Below are 21212 nucleotides of genomic sequence, written 5' to 3'. Positions count from 1 at the left end.
ACACAAAATAAAAGTTTTTATTACAATTGCTAATAAGATAAATGTGTATAATATAAAAATTTTAACAATAATATAAATATATATATAGAAAAAATATTATTAATGACTTAAATAGTTAATATGTATTTTTATAGTGTTAAAAATTCATTCAATCAATTCCAATATCTTGACCTATCTACCTTTGACCTGGCTTGGCAACGTTTGGGTTTGGCAACCAAGAAAATAAACTTTGATGTGTGTGATGAGATCGTCGATCCTTGCTGCTGTTTTGCTGTTTTTCTATTTTCAAATTTGTCATGCTGGAAATGTCTTACAATTGAATAAATAAATATGTCGCATGTAGATTCAGGGTAAGCTGTATTTTTATATTAAACATATGTCTGTATAGGCCTATTTAGTCTTGCCACAAGGCCTAAAGTTTACTTTAAAAAAAAGGCTAGGCCTAGGGTAGGTAGGCCTAGAGGCTAGGCTTCCTGGGGGCCGGGCCTACTTAGGCCTAGGCTCTAGGCCAAGGAAAGGCCTAGCCTAGCCTAAGCCCCCTAAGAAATGTATAGGCCTAGGCCTAAGTTAATTTAAGGCTGGCTAGCTAGGTAGCTGAGCTAGGTCTAGATAGATGAAATATAATTAGGTGCCTAGGCCTATATATAGGCCTAGCTAGGGCCTAGGCCTAGTATTATTAATACTATATGGCTGTCTTGGATTTGTGACTACAGTAGTAAGCCTAGGCCTAGGCGTGCATACACCGTGTGTACAGCCTAGGTAGCTGGCCTAACCTAAAAAGACTAATCTATGCCTAGACGCAATGTCTCCTCTATTTGCACGCGTTCTGGTAGAGTAGGCTACATGATGACACATCATTCATATCACGGCCTAGAATGGCTTAGACTCTACCTAGCCTAGGGTATTTAAACATTCGGGGCACAGACAGAGTCTTATTTTAAATAACATCAAAAATTAACATTACATAAAGTTAGTATATATATTAATCTTTGATATTTTCATAATTTTTATATGAGGATGAGTTATTTTCCATTTTTTTGTATTTTATTAAGATTGGAAATGTTCTAAACATATCACCGCTAAGTTTTCTCGATATGGTAACACTTTCCTATTCGGGATTTTGACAAGCGCCCTCACATGGATGTGTTCCTAGCTAACTTAGGCTAAGGCCTATTTATATATTTTGCATTTTTAAAAATAAAAGTTATGCCTAGGCCTAGTAAATTGTCGTATTTCAATTGCCATTTCAAATGCAGAAAAAAATATTCAATTTTTTTAAAATTATTATTGTGGTCTCTCAATGTGTTGTGGTTACCATTTCCTAATTATGGGATATATGCTCAGTGAAAAAATTAGGTATAGGCATAGAAATTTGTCTGCGCATTTCGGAAAATAAGGGCCTATTTTCCAAGCAGATTTTGTAGAAAATTTAACTTTGACCTAATCTAAAAATATACTGTAAAAAATGTATCATGCAGCAGTTACGATTCTCTACACCGATTTTCCTAGTGATTTTCTGCTAAAATTTGAGCTAGTTTTTGAGTATCATCTGTGCAATTAAATTTTTAATGCTTATGCCACATTTTACCAAGTGTACAAATGTGTGTATTTCAATCAATTTATATAGTGTCTGCATCTTCCTATAAATTTATGTTTTTTTTTTCTGTTGAAGTTATAAGATAATGAAAATAAACGGTGAAAAAGATCTCCAAATTATCGCCTGGATAAACATTTTATAATTTATTTCAATACAAATTCTTTTTTGCAGTAAATTCTGACTAAAATTGTAATTCTTGTGAAAATAGTTGTAAAATTAGACGATGTTACAATTACTTGCCAGAGTCTAGATGGCTACTGCAAAAGTGGGTGCTGTGATTTGAGATAATTATGGTTAATAAAAATATTGATAGTGATATTAACATTTTCATAATTAATGCATAAATTCAACATAGTATTGTAAAAATAATAACTTGACTAAGGGATATTTGCTGAAGAAGATTAGAGGTGAGGTCAGGGCAGCAGCCAGTAGCTTCCCAGTACCCATTCCTGACAGTAATGACAGTTTGACATAATGATGATTAGTTGACACCATTATCCTTTATTTGCAAGTGATAGCTTGTCAAACAAACCAAATCAACAGACATGCTGCAAACTGAAGCTCAATTACTATCAAAGCGCCGACCTGTTTAAAATCGTGTGCAATATGTTGACATTGTTGCTAAACAAATATAATGGCAGGGTAAGCGTGAAGTTACTATGCAACTTCCTACCAACACTACATATAAACGCCCACTTTGAATCAATATTCAATACAGTAATTGAAGCAGTGTAGTTTTGCACAAAATATGCTTTCCATTTTATCCTTGATTGAAAACACACAAATATGCTCAACTGGCTTCTTCATAAACCTGCCTATGAGATTTTCCCTTAAGATGAATATAATTATGGTAGTAATAAAAGTCTCAGTGTAAGCCTTCAGTACCCGTACAGTATTATGTTTTTTTTAAGTGCATATATTGTTAATTCAATATAAATGATAAATTACCACAAGTTAATCATTAACAAATTTATTTTAATGTCAAGGCCTTGAATATTTCATAGGAAGCAAGGTATCTATCCCTTAATTTTTGCAACGCCTTCTGAATACAAAGCAGAAGAACAGAATTCTAGAAGGGTATGAATTCACTAAATTAATGCTATAAAATAATTTTAGTTTCATCATTTATTTCCCCCCTCCCCATTGCGCAAATCCTGGCAAAGAATAGGACCGTTCACATCAAATTTCCGATCTGGAGTCCGATTTCCAATCCGGACTCCAGATCCGGACCGATGGATCTGAGAGCCATTTGTATCCTGAAATCGTACGTTTTTTTTTTCTTGGATGAATCAGCAACAAGCTTGGTTGGTTCGAACCAATCAAACGCATACATACTTAACCCAAACAACCGTGTTCCGTGCACGATGTGAACGCAGCGTTAAAAAAATGTAGCAACTCACGATTTTTTTTCCGGGCTCCGGACTGGATCTGGGCTTGATATGAACGTAGCTGGTCACTCACTGCACTCATTGTTCGTATGGCGAACACAATGTCATGACACGCAAATGTGGCAAAGACAAGCCAAACCAGTCACTTGTCGCAAATTGTGTTTCAGAGAAATTAGCAAAAACATGCTGGAATGTAAAATTTTTTAAAATCTATTTTATTTCACTAAACCGAGGTTTATGTATCTATACATCATGCTGTGCTGTTATTTTTCCCAATTTTAATGTTAAAACAACACTTTTTAAAGATTTTATGATAGTTTCTGCATGAGAAATGCCTGAAATCATAAACTTTGAAGGCTGATTTCTCATATATTGTTCTTTAAACAGCTGTATGCTTAAATGCTTGGCACTTCATAAGGAAATGTCAGATTTGAATAATTTTTTTACCATTTTATAGCTTTTATTTTACTCTTTAACCCTGTATTAATAACTCAAAATCGATTTTTGCGACGAGTGACTGGTTTGGCTTGTCTTTGCCACAAATACATTAAGTTAGGTTTAAATGCTGTTTTTTGTCTGCATTAAAATATTCAATGGCCTATTTGGGAAATATTTGTAATAATTTTTTTTTTACTATATTATATTATTACTAAATGATAGAAATTAATATAATTTCCAGGTTGGTTATTATTTTATTATTTATTAATAAAGAAGGTAAATACTCTGTATGTTAAGATGAGTTTATGTGTTGAAGGACGCCTCCAATATTTTTAAGAGATGCTTCATAAATTATTTGCTATTTAATGTTCTTTCATCTGATATAACCATGATTGAACTAAACTCATATTTGGCATGAACCCAAGTTATGCATCAAATTAAATTATGTTTGTTCAGGATTAATTATCTTTCTCTTGCACACATGACTGAATTTTATGAATTACACACACAACTAGTTTTTGTGCATGGCCTGTCTTGCATACTATTAATTATCTATTATTTATTAAATAACAAATATCTCAACTAAAAATCTATCATAAAATCATCAAATATAATAGTGTACAAGGAATTATTGCGTATTACTACAGGTCTTTCATTTTGGCAAAAGAAAATACAAAAGCAAATTGTTAGTAATCAATTTAACAGTAAAGTGGCTGTACTCCGTAAAAAACAAATCATTTTGTCAATGTGTTTTTTGATAAGTTAATAATATACCTATTTTTGTTGCAGAAAACAAATTGTTAGTAATCAATTTAAAAGTAAAGTGGCTGTACTCAGTAAAAAACAAATCATTTTGTCAATGTGTTTTTTGTTAAGTTAATAATATACCTATTTTTGGGGCAGAAAATACATTTATAATGTAGTCATAAAAAATCTATTAAACTTGGAAATAAATGATTATACTAATTATAACCTGAATGAGAAATGCACTAAACAAGACACATAGTGTCATCTTGGAGAAGCCTTCACCCTGCAGTGTATTGCTGACAAGGACTAATGGTATTAAGAGATGCTGATAACTATTTATAGTATGTTTGTATGTAAATGATGCAGTTGTTATGGAAGGAGAATCCAGAAAACAATATTTCATAGTCTGCTATTGCTACTCTCCACGGATGTGCTCAACTGCTAATTGTTCAGTCCTGTAGTAACTCGCTCGCTTACTGCATGACTCTATACAAGTCATCGCGTAAGCCCCATCAGGGCTGGTCCCTTGAGACCAGATGCCAACTATGCATTGGAAAAAAGCATAATCTTTTGGTGGATATTGATAAAGACGTGGTCACCCGTGTATCGAGAGGAATCACATTTCCTAAAATACTGCGTGAAAATGGATGGAATACATCCCTCAGTGCTGAGTACAAGCAGAGAAATTTGTTGTTAGTTTTGTATTTTAGATTATTGTATAATTACTAATACCTACGGCATTTTGCTACTCTCAAATTGTGGGTCTTCCTCAGCTTAATGTAAATTCTGCCTCCAGCTGGGTAGAAATAGATAGATTTAATTTTATTCTGAGTTTTTTTGCTACAACAGAACAAATAAGAGAACTTTATTTACAGGTTTTTAAAGTTAAAACTGGAGGTTCGACCGTGTGTGTGCTGAATCATAAAGATTTATATGTTCTTTCATAACTCCAAGCTAATCTCCTGGTGAGGTGCTGGTTAAACGCTCTTGGTCTATAGACCTAAAGAAGCACACTCTTTAGAAGAAGAGTATTGTAGCACTGTTACTGGAGGTTGAGATACTGTCCTGCATTTAAAAAATATAGATTATTATTAATATGTTGATCTCAATAAATAACCCTTTACTATTCCCTTTCAGACCACTGGCTAGCTACAATAGCCTCCAGGACAAACACTTAGCCGGCTATTTCAACAACACTCGCATGCGAAGACATCTTCGCAGAGCAGGTCTGGTCTCTAAAAATGGAGACCTCATTACAGAAACAACATACAGGCTGAATATGGCTCGCAAGGAACATCAGACTCATGTGCGTGATCTTCTTGCACAGGCCATCGTGCACAAAGCGCTTGATATTGAACGTCACCGCCAGAGTGATATTAAGAAGAAGCTTGAAGAAATAGCTAAGATTGAGCTTGTTCGCCGAGTCAGGGTGAGAGACAAAACTTTCTTTTATCTTTGTGCCACAACCTCTGACACTTGAAGTCAGTCCATGAACGACTAAGTAAGGCTCATCTCCAATCTACTTGGGAAAGGAATGAATCATTCCTGAAAATTATTGTGAAAATATTAAATTAACAAAAAAAAAAAGGAATATCTAACCTTAAAAGTTACTTCATGTTTGTAGATTGAAGATTCAGAATGGTTGAAAAAGGAATAACTTTTTATCCAATGTACAGTATTGTTACCTTCTTTAAGACTGCTATTCTCTTATTTCATTTAATTTTTTATATTTTTGTTATCAATTAACCATTCCCAAATATAATAAACGATTAAATTGAAATTTCAGATGGAAAAAGCACATCAAGGTGACGAGGATATTGTACCATTCTTATCGCCTCGAGATTCACGTTCTGGACGCCCTAAATCTGCTGTTGAATCTACTGCCAACCATCATCCAGGAAGGAGAAGGCCTTACACAGCACCATCTAAACGGCACAAGTCTACCAAAAAAAAGGTAGCCTATCTCCTACTTTGTATTTTCAGAATTGTATACTTTAACTTCAGCTTTGAGATGTTTGTCCTCCAGTCCTATTGTCCAGGGCTGAAATCCTTGAACATTGTTGAGGACTGTTTTTTAATATTTAAAATCTATTAGCCTTGTATAATGAATGCATGGCTTCTCATAGGTTATTTTTTATAAGTGGTTGTATAGGAATTAATGCTTTTTCTGTCAGTCACAATCTGTGGTCTTAATAGCATTAGTGGAACATAATTGTCTGATGATAATCTTAAAATTTCACCAATACCCTTCAAGTCTGGTGGTCTGAGGAGTTGATGCATTTTTAGCTCTTAGAGTAACTAACTGTTAGATGAAAATTAAAGTACAGTTATATAAAATTATATGTCATATATCATATCATTTTATTTAATATAAAAATACAAGAAAAGAAAAAAAAATGACTCAGCAGTACCTGTTAGGATTGCTCAAAAGAGGGCAATGCCAATCTGTCTGGAAGGTTTCCAGTACCAACCGGAGAAACAAAATATGTAACAGAACAGAATTACACAACAGATTTATGAAGCACTTATAAAACCATGTATAAAATATTATTACAATTAAAATCATTATTATTGTAATAATTTTTTAAAATATGATCACTGTATATGATTTTAAAAGGGAACTAGAAAGATGATATTTTTTTCCAGAGGGGATTTTTTGTTATGTCATTATTAGCAGAATTAACTTTAAAATAATTTTTTTGCAATTTTTAATGAAGTTATAGGCCATTATGGTTACCCCTTTAGCAGCGTGACATCAGTGTAAGCTGCTGGATTGTAACCAAAAATAGTATAGCACAATGTGCGGTGCTCTACAATCTTTGGTTACAGTAGCTTACACTGAAGTCACACTGCTAAAGGGGCAAAATCGTAATGGCCTATAGCTTCATAAAAAAAAATTTGCAAGAAAATGATTTTAAAGTTGATTCTATTACTAGTGAAATATCCAAAAAAAATCCCTTCAGAAAAAAATATCTTTCTAGTTCCCTTTTAAGTGATATAAGAAGAAGCATGCAGTTTTGTAAAACAATGTAAAATAAAATAATTTAAAATAAATTGAAAAACAGCTCATATTATTAATAATAATATAATATTGATAGAGATTTTTAAAGCTATGTGGATGTACTGTATGATACGTTTATATTATTGAAACTTATTATGAATGTACAGTACAGTATGCAGCTGTTTCATTGCAACAGATTTGTTATGTGCTGTAACACAAGAGATTATGTTACCATAACTACCGATATATTAGTTTAATTATTTAGTAATAGTAGGTTTGAAGAATTAATTATGCATACAGTAATACCATGATGAAAAGTGCCGATAACTTCCATTTAATTACTATGCATTTAATAATTCCAAATGCATCACACTTTCCCTTTGGTTCTCAAACTTTTAAAATGAAGAATAATTTATGGATACAGTAATACCATGATGAGAAGTGCCGATAACTTCCATTTAATTACTATGCATTTAATAATTCCAAACGCATCACACTTTCCCTTTGGTTCTCAAACTTTTAAAATAATATTAAAAGGCAGCTGTCCCCTACATGCCTATTTGGTAAATGCTTTAGGCTTCGGATTCCACACCAATTTGCACCTCTAAATGTCTGAGAAATGGCATTCTCTCACTTAACAAATGATGTCATAATTTGATATTAGGAGTTGTTCATTAAAATTACATTAACGCAGATAGACCTATATAAGATAAGCTCTATATAAATTTATATTTAATATTTACCTGTTAGTCGGGAAAAATATGTAGTAATTATTATATTTTAAAATATACGATAATGATTATCGTTTTGTTTGCTATGTAGCCAACTGTATATGTTGACAATGACGGTTTTCCTGTTCATCGTGTTAAACATGATCCTGATAGCGACAGTCAAGATTTGGATTCGTCTTGTTTAAAAGGGGTATGAAATGATTTTAATTCTTCTCAAAGAATTTATTATTACCACCTTATTTATAATTGATTAATAATTTATTATTTAATAATGTAATAGTTCCATTTTTTATTAAAAAGTAATGAATCAAATTTTAACCTAATTAAGTATTGTTAAGTTGATGATGGAATGTTTGAGAGATGGATTAATAATATATTTTGAAAGACATATTAAACAAAATGCATTAAAAGAAAGTGATTGATATCTAAAAATCTATTTTTAGCTTGATTCGCAAGCTTTGAATAAAGCCTCGTTGCACATGACTGAGGAACCAGATACTGGAGGAAAGTCACCGTACAAACTGGACTATGCGATGTCACCTCAGCCTCCAAAAGGTGGGCGTGGAGGCCGATCAAGTTCTAACCGAACTCCTAAAAGACCGATTTATACTAAAGATGGAAAACGTATCAAAGCCCAATCAACGCGGGTAAGTTTCTAACAAAGGATTTAAAATTTAATTGTTATTTTTTATGGTTATTATTTTTGTTATTAATATTATTCTATTAATGATTCTGGTTTGTAGGCAGGAGGATATGCATTACATCGTAAAGAGCCAGCATATTCACACTCTGTGGCACCGCAGACCATGTGTGATGTGACGGTGCGCTATAGAGGGCAGAGTTTCAAAATATCGTACGAAAAGGAAGATAACCGTGATGAGATCATGATATACCAACAGCACTGTGGAGGCGAAAATCTGATGGTGTTCCACGGATGGGTGGAACCAGGAAGTGAGTATTTTCAGAGATTATTCCCTTGGATTTTCATCATGTCAATTAATTTATTCAGATGTGAGAATTTAACCACAATTTTAAGCTAATTTGTATTATCTAGAAAACTTATATTTTTTTAAATTCGTAATTGGAACTTTTTAAAAAAATTATAGCTGATTGCGTGTTTACATCGAGACGACATCGAGGCTACCCATTTGGGATGACTTTCTATGTGAATCGCGTTCAGGTTCTGACCATCAGTGCCTGTTGCGAGTACAAGTATAAGCCAGGGGTCATCCTCGGTGGAAGGAAAGGTCACTTCAGATATGTTAGTGTTGAGGGAGCTTCACCATGCTACAAGTAAGAAAGCTATTACGAGACTTCAATTCAGTAGCACATTGTGACTTATAGTACTGTACATTTTAAAGTTACATCATGTAATAAATCAAATCACAGATTGTTTACGCTTTCAAAGGCATGTTTTTATCTTCACTAGTGTAGAATTTAAGTATTATATACATTTTGGTATTTTGTTATTTCAGATGTCTTGTTGAAGCTGAGCTTGCCAAGAGAGAGAGGGACAGATACAAAGGTACACAGACTGATGTCCCTCCCAAGGAACCTGAGCCCGTAGTTCAGACGGATGGCAAGTCAACACAAGTGGATATGGAGGACCAGGAGGAGAAAGAGGAGTGTCCAGGTGAGGATGAATTAATATCAGATAGAGAGAGCGATCATAGTAATAATGGTGATAATGTCAGTGATGATGAAAATGATGGTAATCAGGATGATGATGATTCTTATGATAATGATAATGATTGGGAAGATTGTGATGAAGATGTGATTGACAAAGAATAAATGATTATATAATTTTGAATTTATACAGTTACCTAACTATTCATCTTGAGTATTGTTGTACTGAGAATGGTTGGTTTTGTTTTAGAAATTAAATATGTTAATATATGATCAAATAGAAAATGTTTCAGTGATTGTGTATAATGGGTAGTAAAGATCAAACCAATTTACTGAAACAGACAAGCCTCAATTTCACCTTCAATTACTAATACAGCTAATATTTCCTTGTCTGCTGCTCATTATATTTTTGTGGAATGCTACTCTATTTAAATTGCTTACAGGAATAACTAGCTTCTGTTGTTAGGAATGTTTGCTTAATGTGTATGTGCTGGAGTCATTCACATACCTGTAGAGTGTGGAGTAGGGGTCTTGAAGTTTTTTCATATAATTTGTTACATATCTTTATGATAAATATTTGTAAACAATGCCTAGAACAGAACAACATTATTTACTTTATTTATTTTTTTTCATTTTTTGTTATGCAACTTATTAATTTCTATCAGTAGACATCTTCAAACAGAGATTTTCAGAAAAAAAAAAGTAAAATATATATGTAAAAAATATTATATGTAATAACTAAATGAATAAACGTATTTAATGTTATAATTGAGAGACTTTAAATTAAGACGAGTATGATCAAACTATGGCAATTTTTTTTTTAATTCCGTGAGGTGTATACATATTTAACATGATTATTACTTATATATATTCATAGTTACAGAATTAGCTTATGTGTCATTTTTACTAACAGTACCCCATATCATCTAAATTAAAACATATTAAACAGCATTGTTATGTTGTATTGTTTGTAATTGAATTATGTGCTAGCATGATTGAAATAATTTTTTTAATTGATTGTAACATTTATTTTTTAACATGTTAAAAAAATGTTTGAAGTAAAAAATTATAATTTTGATTCATAAACAAAATTTAAGAATGAGTTTGAAAAACAAAATTGTAGTTTAATATATTTTTTAATGAAATTTATTTTTTAAAATGTCAAAACAATTTTTGAAGTCAAAAATTATAATTTTGATGCATAAACTGTGTTTAAGGATGAGTTTGAAAAACAAAATTCTATTTTAATATATTTTTAAAGGAAATTTATTTTTAAAAATGTCAAAACAATTATTGAAATCAAAAATTATAATTTTGATGCATAAACCATATTTAAGGATGAGTTTGAAAAACGAATAAATGATTATATAATTTTGAATTTATACAGTTACTTAACTATTCATCTTGAGTATTGTTGTACTGAGAATGGTTGGTTTTGTTTTAGAAATTAAATATGTTAATATATGATCAAATAGAAAATGTTTCAGTGATTGTGTATAATGGGTAGTAAAGATCAAACCAATTTACTGAAACAGACAAGCCTCAATTTCACCTTCAATTACTAATACAGCTAATATTTCCTTGTCTGCTGCTCATTATATTTTTGTGGAATGCTACTCTATTTAAATTGCTTACAGGAATAACTAGCTTCTGTTGTTAGGAATGTTTACTTAATGTGTATGTGCTGGAGTCATTCACATACCTGTAGAGTGTGGAGTAGGGGTCTTGAAGTTTTTTCATATAATTTGTTACATATCTTTATGATAAATATTTGTAAACAATGCCGAGAACAGAACAACATTATTTACTTTATTTTTTTTTTTTTTCATTTTTTGTTATGCAACTTATTAATTTCTATTTAATTAAGATTTTCAGAAAAGAAAAAGTAAAATATATATATAAAAAATATTATATGTAATAACTAAATGAATAAACGTATTTAATGTTATAATTGATAAACTTTAAATTAAGACGAGTATGATCAAACTATGGCAATTTTTTTTTTAATTCCGTGAGGTGTATACATATTTAACATGATTATTACTTATATATATTCATAGTTACAGAATTAGCTTATGTGTCATTTTTACTAACAGTACCCCATATCATCTAAATTAAAACATATTAAACAGCATTGTTATGTTGTATTGTTTGTAATTGAATTATGTGCTAGCATGATTGAAATAATTTTTTTAATTGATTGTAACATTTATTTTTTAACATGTTAAAAAAATGTTTGAAGTAAAAAATTATAATTTTGATTCATAACCAAAATTTAAGAATGAGTTTGAAAAACAGAATTGTAGTTTAATATATTTTTTTAATGAAATTTATTTTTTAAAATGTCAAAACAATTTTTGAAGTCAAAAATTATATAATTTTGATGCATAAACTGTGTTTAAGGATGAGTTTGAAAAACAAAATTCTATTTTAATATATTTTTAAAGGAAATTTATTTTTTAAAATGTCAAAACAATTATTGAAATCAAAAATTATAATTTTGATGCATAAACCATATTTAAGGATGAGTTTGAAAAACAAGAATTCTATTTCAATATTGTGTTTCAGGTTTCTTCATAAGCAGCTGTTTAAATGTTTTTATTACATGAATACTAATTGAGTGTTTAGCATTTCTATGATAAATATGATATTTGTTGGCCTACATTATATTTATTATAGTAAATTGACTATGGGATAAAAGGCTGAGATGAATTAACGTTTGTTGGTACACAACCCACCATTGGTGAACAAGCAACTTAACTAATAGCATAGTATCAATCACTGATATGGGATCAACCATTTATGTAAAATCAACCTTAAGTGTAGAATCAACCATTAGTTTTGAGTCAGTCATTGTTGATCAACCAGATTTGGTGTTATAATATTATAAGTCAATTATGCTTTAGTGTTTTTTGTCAATAATGAAATGAAAAAAGCTGTAAACCAGGTATTAAATTTTTTTCACAATGCATTTCTAAATATGTATTTTATGATGCTATACAAAGTAATAATCATAAATACAATATGGTAATTAAATAATAGGTGGTCATAAAAACAGCATAACTTTATTAATATGTGTAAGTCTTTTTAATTCATGCCATTTCAGCTTATCTTGCATATCTCATCTATTTTATATGTATACAAGATAATCTTTTATATAGGGTGTACACTTGGTTTACATATATCTGACTAATGCCACTCATATTATTAGTGTACTCTATACATTCAGTTAGAAGGTGAAACATCTTGCCTTTCACATAGGGGTAATATTTCCGTACCATGATTTACATCTAGTTGGCATCATAACTCACTTATTGATTTAATTTTCCGATATGGCTATTTCGATTTTATTACCATGACAACGGTCTTGTACAGCAGGCATTTTTACATCAGCATTATAAGATGATAGTTTGATTGCGTGATGACAATATTCATTATGATTGGCTCTTATGCAGTTTTTGTCTTGCATATGTTTTGCATGTCTGGTACATTGCCCATTCCCTTTGCATCTTGATCAAGGCCTAATTTCAATCAATTAAACACATAAAATATTGAAACATGGTTGAGTGAATATAAAAAACATAATTTGAGTAATCTGTAGGTAATTTTCTTATACATTAAAAAACTTACGATAGTCTGTGTAGTAAGAAAAAAGACAATTTTTCAATTCCTTGGTAATGAATAATTAGAATTCTGTATTTATTATAGAAAGGAAGCAGAAAGGGCAATTGATTGAGAGCAGTATTATTAAAGATGCAGAATAAAATATTATTGTATTCATATGTAATAGTTGTGCTTTCCACTTGCTGTATGTTATTAAATATGAATTGAAGTCATATATGTAGACAAATAATAATTACTCATATATTTCCTTGTAATCTCAGTAACGATGGCAACCATTCACCTCCAGAGGTTGATAATTGTTGTCTGGCAATTTGCATAATTCCATCTACTGATTGCTGATTGGCTAATAGAAAAAATGCATTGATGTTAATATATGTACAGTATATGACTTCTTGTATTATGCATTTATAAAGATCTATTTAAACTGGATGCTGGCTTCTGAAGACTACTGTATTAAGGATCTACGTTGCTCTGCTGGTGATAAAGTCTAATAAATCTTGATGTATACTGCAATAATTCATGTCATAAGAGGGCTCCTCCTTGTGGAATTAAATAATGATAAAACAACTAGAAAGCATCAGATATAAAATTTGTTAAAAAATGAAATCACAACATACATAAGGAAGTTTTGACTTTGTGATGAAAAGTAGAGTCTAGGTTTATTTTTTTTCTCTGTAGAAGGTTTAAGCGTTTATAAAATCACTTTGTTTTGATTCGACAAGTATTATTGTATAGATCTCTAATTTTGTGTTATTCATTCATTTTCACCGAAATATGGTGTAGCAATATCATTTGTGTTGCTATAGATACATCTATTAATTTGTATTAATCTGTGTATGTTAAGGAGATAGCATTCTATAAAAATATTTTTTTAACACAAAAATCAATTTTTCTTTTTTATTCACCAGTTTCTGTATATTATATTAATTTTTATTTTTTTTTTATTTTTCTAATCGACCACTAATGGCATTGCCAATTTAAACAGACAGGACCTATGTGATAGTCTGTAAAATTGTTATGATGCTAGGGAGTGGCGTTGTCTATACTCATGAGAAAAACATTCTCTCACCCTGGAAATGAGAGACAGGTATTCTTTAAACCCCGAGCAATTTGTACCTACTTATCTAATAATTAGTATAACTATTTCTTGTAGTTGATGGCGAAACAAACTATGATAATGATGACTTTGAAAAAGAGGAGGAAGATAAGGAGGAGGAAGAAGAGGAGGAGGAAACAAAGGACGACTTGCAGCCTGATACCTTGAAAAAGGATGAAGAACAACCAGAGAGTAAGGCACAAAGTAAATGTTTCTTTTGATTTATTTTATGAAAACAATTTTTGTTGTCTGTAATGGATGGTTTTTAGAGGACACACTGTCTATATAATACTAAAATACTGTATTACAATTATTTCAGTATCTCATTGTCAGAAACCACAGACAAAAGCAAATGTAATTTTATGCTGTAGAAAGAGAAGTAAAGGTGTTGAATTGAAATACATGATAGTTATTGTTATAATACTTGTTATTATCATATGTTTGTCTACAACAATATACCATCGTTCCTTGAATATATTGGTATGTCTGTGTTTAGGTTTAACCCACATATGCATGTTTTGACTATTTGTAATAGGCTAAATGTGATACAAGTCAAAATTGTATGACAGGTGGAATGAACTGTTATACATTGGCAGTTCTGGTTAATTCATCTCTCTTTTACAAATGTCTGTTTGATATTGCTTTTGTACAATATTTGTTTTCTTTATTTTTTGATATGGACAATGGACGTTAGAAATAAAATCTGAATTGAATTGCTTATTATTATTATTGTAATAATCATCAACAAAATTTTTATTAATATTCATTATTTTTTATTATCTTAAATTATGATTTCATTGTTATCGATTTATCTTATTGTTCTGGTTCATCTATCCTAAAAAATTACTGTATTTCCTTTCCTTAGGTGACTATGATTATTCAAATGATGATTATTTTGAAGAAGATGATGAAAAAGTGAGTGCAAGTGAAAATGAAGCATCAGGCAGAGAGGAGAAAAAAGATGCAAAGAAAGAACATGATGATAAATATAAATCTTCTTCAGATGATGGAAAAAGTAGACACAGCTCTGATGGTGAAAAAGACAAAGATTCAGAAACTGAAAGTAGAGATGCAAATAAAATCACTTTGGATAATGAAAGCAAAATGGAGTCTTCTGATAAAAAAAGAAGAAAAACGGAACATTCTGAAGATGAAAGCAAAACGGCATCAGAGAATGAAGGCAGCAGGGAAAGCTCTGAAGTTGAAAGAGTGAAAGATAATTCAGAAACTGAGAAAGAAAATAATATATCTAAATATGAAGAAGTGAGAGATGAAGACAAAAGGAGCATCTCATCTGAAGATGTTGAAGAACAATCCATCCAAGAAGACACAACTATGAATGAAAAGAATGAAAAAGAGATTAGGGCTTTTGGACAGCAAGATGAGACTAGTGACCAGGAACCAAAAACAGATGAGGAGGACAATAATGATGTACCAATAGCCATTTTGGAAGGACATGAGGAAGCAGCCATCGAGTCTGAACCAGGTTAGTTTTTGTAAAATTAATAAATGTAAGATAAGATAAGATTTTATACTGTTCACATATAAAAATACATAAACAGAAATGTTCATTGAAACAGGCAAAAAGAATTAAAAAGTATCAACACAAAATAGATCAATAAAATATTACACAAACATCAAATTACAATATGCAAAAAGATAAAATATTTAAAAATACACATATGTAGTAAGATTAGATAATTATTATATAATAAACAATGATAATAATTTTTTTTTTTAAGATTTGTTAAGCACCAATTAAAAGAGTCAGTATCAGCAGCATTGTGGGCTGTGTATATTTAGCAGCTAAATACCTGTTTACGTAGTATTTTTGTGATACTGTAGTTAGGATGCACTCCAATATAATTATATTATCCTCTATAGATCATCTTATAATATTAAATACAATGAATTAAAGAAAATGACTCTGTGTACATGCTGAAAGTTAGATTATTTTATTACAGAAAGTATCCCATCAGAGAGAGGCCAAGGACGAAAAACATCCTTTGGACATTACATTTCAGAGGAATTTGTTGCTACAGACACTGAAGATGAGAACAAGAAAGGTGATGCTGATGTTGGTACGAAAGATGCTGCTGTGTACAGTAATGATGTAGAGGAGAAAAGACAGGATAACAGTACCAGAGACACACCAGTACAGGAAGGAGATGATGAAACTAGTTCAAAGAAAGAATATCTAACAAATGACTCTGGGTCTGACAAAGACTCAGTGAAAGAACAAAGTGTAAATTACACTACAGATGAAAAAGAAAATGAAGAGAAGAGTATGGATTCAAATTCTGAGATTAAAGGAGGGAGTGAGAAAGAGGATGAAATAAATCAGCAAGTGTCAGATGCAGACAAGCATAAAGAGGAAAATGAACGAGAGGCAGAAGCAGAGATTGCTAACATGGACCCAGTTGAGGAACATGACCAGGAAGGACATGTTGAGACAGATTCTGTAAGAAGTGGTGGTCAGAACAATGAACACAATGACAGATACAATAAACAGTCAGCATCACATCATATTGAAAGAGCAAGTAGCCAAAGTTCTGTAAACTCCAGTGGGAGAGATGATAATACAAAAGATCAAGGACCAGCTAACAATTCAGGAAATGATGTAATAACACCCAATGTAGTGAATGAGAAGCAGTCATCTCATAAAGATGAGAATGAATTTGATCAAGAAAAAGATAAAGGTATGTATTGTGAAGAATTGAATGACAATACCATTCCGCTAAGCCCCTCTTGGTATTCTTGGTCAGGTCCTAATGGCAGCGTAAGCAGCATAACCACATGCGTTTGTAAAATAACACATATGATTGTTCCACTGGTGTACTGCCCATTACCTCCAGAGATTGCACTGCACTATAGCAGGCTCATATTTTCTCAATACAACTAGTTAGAGGAGTTTTCTTTTGCCTACCTTATAGCTTCACTATATGAAGGCATCTTTTGTGTGAGGGGGTGTGTTTTACTGTATTGAATCTTTTGTATTTGTGGTCTAGATTTATAGTGCCTGCCTTGACAGTGGGAGGTTGCAGGTTATCATCTCTCTGGAGATGTACAACTGATAATTAACAGTTTTGTTGATGAACTATGTTTGATATGGGGTGAGTCGACTGGCCGAGCGGTTAGCAGGGGCGCCGCACGCTATAGCCATAATATCCGCGCTGGTTCGAAAGGCACGCTTGTCTATGGTTCTGGTGGTAGAACAAGTCTTCTCGGATAAGGACTATAAAACGTAGGCCCAGTGTATACAATGGCTCATGTGCACTATAAAGAACCCAGTACATCCTTCGAGACGAGTAGGGGGTTACCCCGGTGCACTGGAAAAAACAGTCCCTGTGGTGGACAACGAGAGTTGCTGGTACCGGGTTACTGGGAAGCACAGGCACGAAGGGACCCTTAGGGGCGAAGAAAGTAATTGATCGAGTTCCTAGTCCACATATCAAGCGCCCTGAGCATCTTACATTAGATGGATATGTGCGCTATATAAAACTACACTATTATTATTATTATTGTTATTATTATTATTATTATTATGACTTTATTTGTTCCTATATTTGAGCACTGTTTCTAATATTTATCTATTACAATTTATTGCAATTTTTAAATAATATTTAAAAATAATTTTTTTGATAACAGTATTAATACATAATTAATTTCAGATTCTCCCCACAAGAAAGATGACAAAGAGACTCATCAAGATCCAACACCACTTGGATCCAGCAGTAGTCTAAGAAGTAGCGAAGAGAATCCGTCCACTATTGGTTACATGGAAGATGATACTAAGAGACCATTTGATAACAAAGAATCTACAGAATCGCATGCATCAACTGACATTGCAGCAGGTGATACTTCAGAAAAACAAAGTGCTAGTGAATCTAAGCATGATGTTAACTCTGAACAGACAGCAAGTGGAATGATGAAACCACCACCACTAGTAAAAATAATTGAGCCCCAGGTATCACCTACACCTAGTATCCAAGATACTCCTAATGCAGAATTGAACCAAGAGGAAACTAGAAAGAGGCCAACCTCTGCCACCAGTGTTAGTAGCAGCGGCAGCAGCTCCAGCAATAGCAGCAGCAGCAGCAGCAGTGGTAGCAGTAGCTCTGCGTCATCTGAATCAGATAGCGAGAAGCTCAAAAACCATTCGGATGATGGAAATGTATGATTCTATATATATATTCGTGGTGTTTAATTACGAAATTATTTCAAAGTTATATAAAAATAGTTTATCAATTTTTTCCAGTGTTTAAAAGTAACATAAATATCACTAGCCAATTAATTACAGATATTATCATGTATTGCTTTTTTTCCAGACTTTGGATTTCAGCAAGAGAGATCTGTCACCACGTGGTGCTCGTAAAGTCGCTAAGGCTCTGAGAAAGTCAGAGAACAAAAACGTCCAATCATTAATGTAAGTACATTGAATACAGAAGTTGTTATACTTTTCCTTCTGTTTCTCATTCTCTTTACTTCTTTTTCTTCTTGACACTATAAGCATTGGCAGATGATTTTTACCATTTGCATATGTGATAATATTCATTATTCCCAATGTGGATCAAACTATTTTTGTATTTTTTTTTTTTTTAAAGATTATCCGGAAATCCCATTGGTGACAGAGGGATCAAGACCATTGTCAGAGCATTGGTAGATCAGCAGAAGGACCACCTAGAAGATGGAAAAAAATCAAAGCTGGCTCACGTTAATCTACGCGATTGTAAAATTGGCACATCTGGTGTAAGTGAAATTGCCAAGTTCTTGAAGATTCATCCTGGAGTGGAGACTCTAAATTTGGGCTCCAACCCTGAAATTGCTCTCGATGGATGGAAGCAGTTAGCTGAAGTTCTTCAAAACGACTCATCATTGAAGTCACTGAACATCAGCGATTGTGAAATGGGAGGAGATTCAAGTGCTGCACTCTTTCAGGGACTTGTCGATAATGAGTCAGTAATTGAGCTTGATGTAGAAGGAAATAATCTAGCAACCGATGGTGGTAAATGTCTGTTAGAGTTAGTGAAAGATAATGGTGTAATAACTTCAATACAGTTTGAGCGAGAAAATAACTTAGCCCCTGAGATTGTATTGGAAATTAAAGAAATTTTAGAAACCGGATCATTTGTTCCATAAAATAGATTTTAATTGTCGTTAGCTTTATCGAAACTCTGAAGATTTTTTGAATTTCTAATAAAATGTCTTTCTTTTGGCAATATAGACTAAGACTTTCATCAGTTTCTCAATTTCAGATACCTTGAAGATGAGTGAACTTTTAAGATTTGGATTGTGAATAATGTGTGTGACAGCTAATCTGAAAATTGTAATTAATGGGGCTTAATGGAATTTGTAAATATTGAATTTTTAAAGAATATCGAAGTAGAGTTAATTAGCAATATTTTACTATTCACCTTGGTGTATTGAAGCATGCGAATGATTGAAGTTACTTCATAAGGGGCAATTGTATGCAGGGCATGATTTTACAATCCTTCTACTTTTCATCACATGATTTAGTGTATCATTTGATTGTTATGGATTAACATTTGCTATGATGTAAGATTGTATCATTGGTGAGATAGGTATTGAATTACTACCCACATACTGTTCTAATTATGTATTTCCAGTTTCATATTTCACATGGTACAGTAATTTATATGAGCGTATTTATTACAATCTTCCGTGACTTACGGATGAGAAGTTTTTGTGCACGTTCTACAGTACTGATAGTTTAATACATGTGTATTGAAAACATTGTTATTGATGTTATACAATAGACAAATTGAAACCTTTATGATCGTACGTTATCCTTCAATAGTCAGGTTTGGTAAAACAGAAATATATACATAAAATGTTTGCACATTGAAGATAGTATTTGTAACATAGCTTGTTCTATTTTTCCTGTTTAATGACCTCAATTGACCTTGGATACAAGCATGCGCAGTTCTAACTACAAATTGGCTTATTAATGTGTGTTTCACTTTAGTCCTGTGTAGAATATTGTACTCTTGTGATATGAACTTACAAACCAAAGACTTGTTTTTATGTATTCATGATTGCCTATTTGCTAATTGGTCTTATGGCAGAATGTTTTTACAAAATTTCATGGATTAATAATTTGTAAATATAGATAATTTTGTGTATATATTGGTCAATTATGATAGTACTGAGGTAAATTTATGACATGATGTATAGGATGTAATACATTTCAGATATTGCTTTATTTAAAGTTAACATAGGGCTGTTTGCTATGTTCAGTCCTGGTTTAGTATATTGAATGTTTTATATACTAAATGTAGCCTTGTTAGTACGATATAAAATATGAAAAGGACAGCACTTTATTGACTAACATAAGGTTGATAAACTCTACCCTTCTTCCCTGCAGTAGGTTGCTTTTACTTCTGAAGATTTTGAGCTGTATAGTTTAGTACAGTAGATAAGATACTTGCCTACTAATCCCATTTTTTGGGTTCAATTCTTGTGACAGCAGGACTTATTCCTCACAAGTGAAGAAAACTCCACTCTCTAAGCATCGTAAGTAGCGAGTTACTTGCTGTTTGATGAATGCAAATGAAAGAAAAAGTAGTCCGCAGCGTCGATTACTATGTAATGCTGCGCATACTGAGTGCTACTCCCACCATACAGTATGTTAATATGCCAGTTGTTGGTGGCCAACATTCTTCATCATGTGTGGTGGTGATAATAACCGTTTTCTTTATCTGGTTGGCTATGATGCAGAGCGTACTTTGATTTTGTCTAGATATGCTCTGACATTGTCTTAAGACATTTACAGTATTTTTAATTAATGTTGAGGTTTCGTTTAAATATTGTCGTAACAGCATTGCTGAAGTCAAACAAAAGTTCTGTATGTCTCAAAATAAAATACTTATTGTATATATACTGTCTCTTATACACATCTAGATGTGTATAAGAGACAGCATAAGGGGCAATTGTATGCAGGGCA

At 32.0% G+C, this 21212-nt stretch overlaps 1 protein-coding gene across 2 annotated transcripts; it reads left to right on the top strand.

Annotated features, from left to right (window-relative positions):
• Window positions 1–192: 192 nt before the first annotated feature.
• On the top strand, window positions 193–21142 carry LOC117122003 (glutamate-rich protein 3-like). 2 transcript variants are annotated; one of them, XM_033267475.1, is made up of 14 exons: window positions 193–350; window positions 5308–5599; window positions 5957–6124; window positions 7994–8092; window positions 8346–8549; window positions 8646–8853; window positions 9009–9195; window positions 9378–9535; window positions 14306–14440; window positions 15114–15734; window positions 16213–16947; window positions 17920–18422; window positions 18577–18674; window positions 18853–21142. In XM_033267475.1, exons 1-14 carry the CDS (start codon window positions 331–333, stop codon window positions 19385–19387), a joined length of 3963 nt encoding a protein of 1320 aa, XP_033123366.1. In that variant the 5' UTR covers window positions 193–330; the 3' UTR covers window positions 19388–21142. The 2 variants fall into 2 exon arrangements, with proteins under 2 accessions (XP_033123366.1, XP_033123365.1); XM_033267474.1 differs by having other exon boundaries at window positions 14306–14452.
• Window positions 21143–21212: the final 70 nt, after the last annotated feature.

Source organism: Anneissia japonica, unplaced genomic scaffold, assembly GCF_011630105.1.
Source record: "Anneissia japonica isolate Jap-2015-1 unplaced genomic scaffold, ASM1163010v1 scaffold288015_len651517_cov191, whole genome shotgun sequence".
Lineage (NCBI taxonomy): Eukaryota > Metazoa > Echinodermata > Crinoidea > Comatulida > Comatulidae > Anneissia > Anneissia japonica.
The sequence above is the reverse complement of the archived record's forward strand: the minus strand, read 5'-3'. Positions and strand labels throughout refer to the sequence as shown.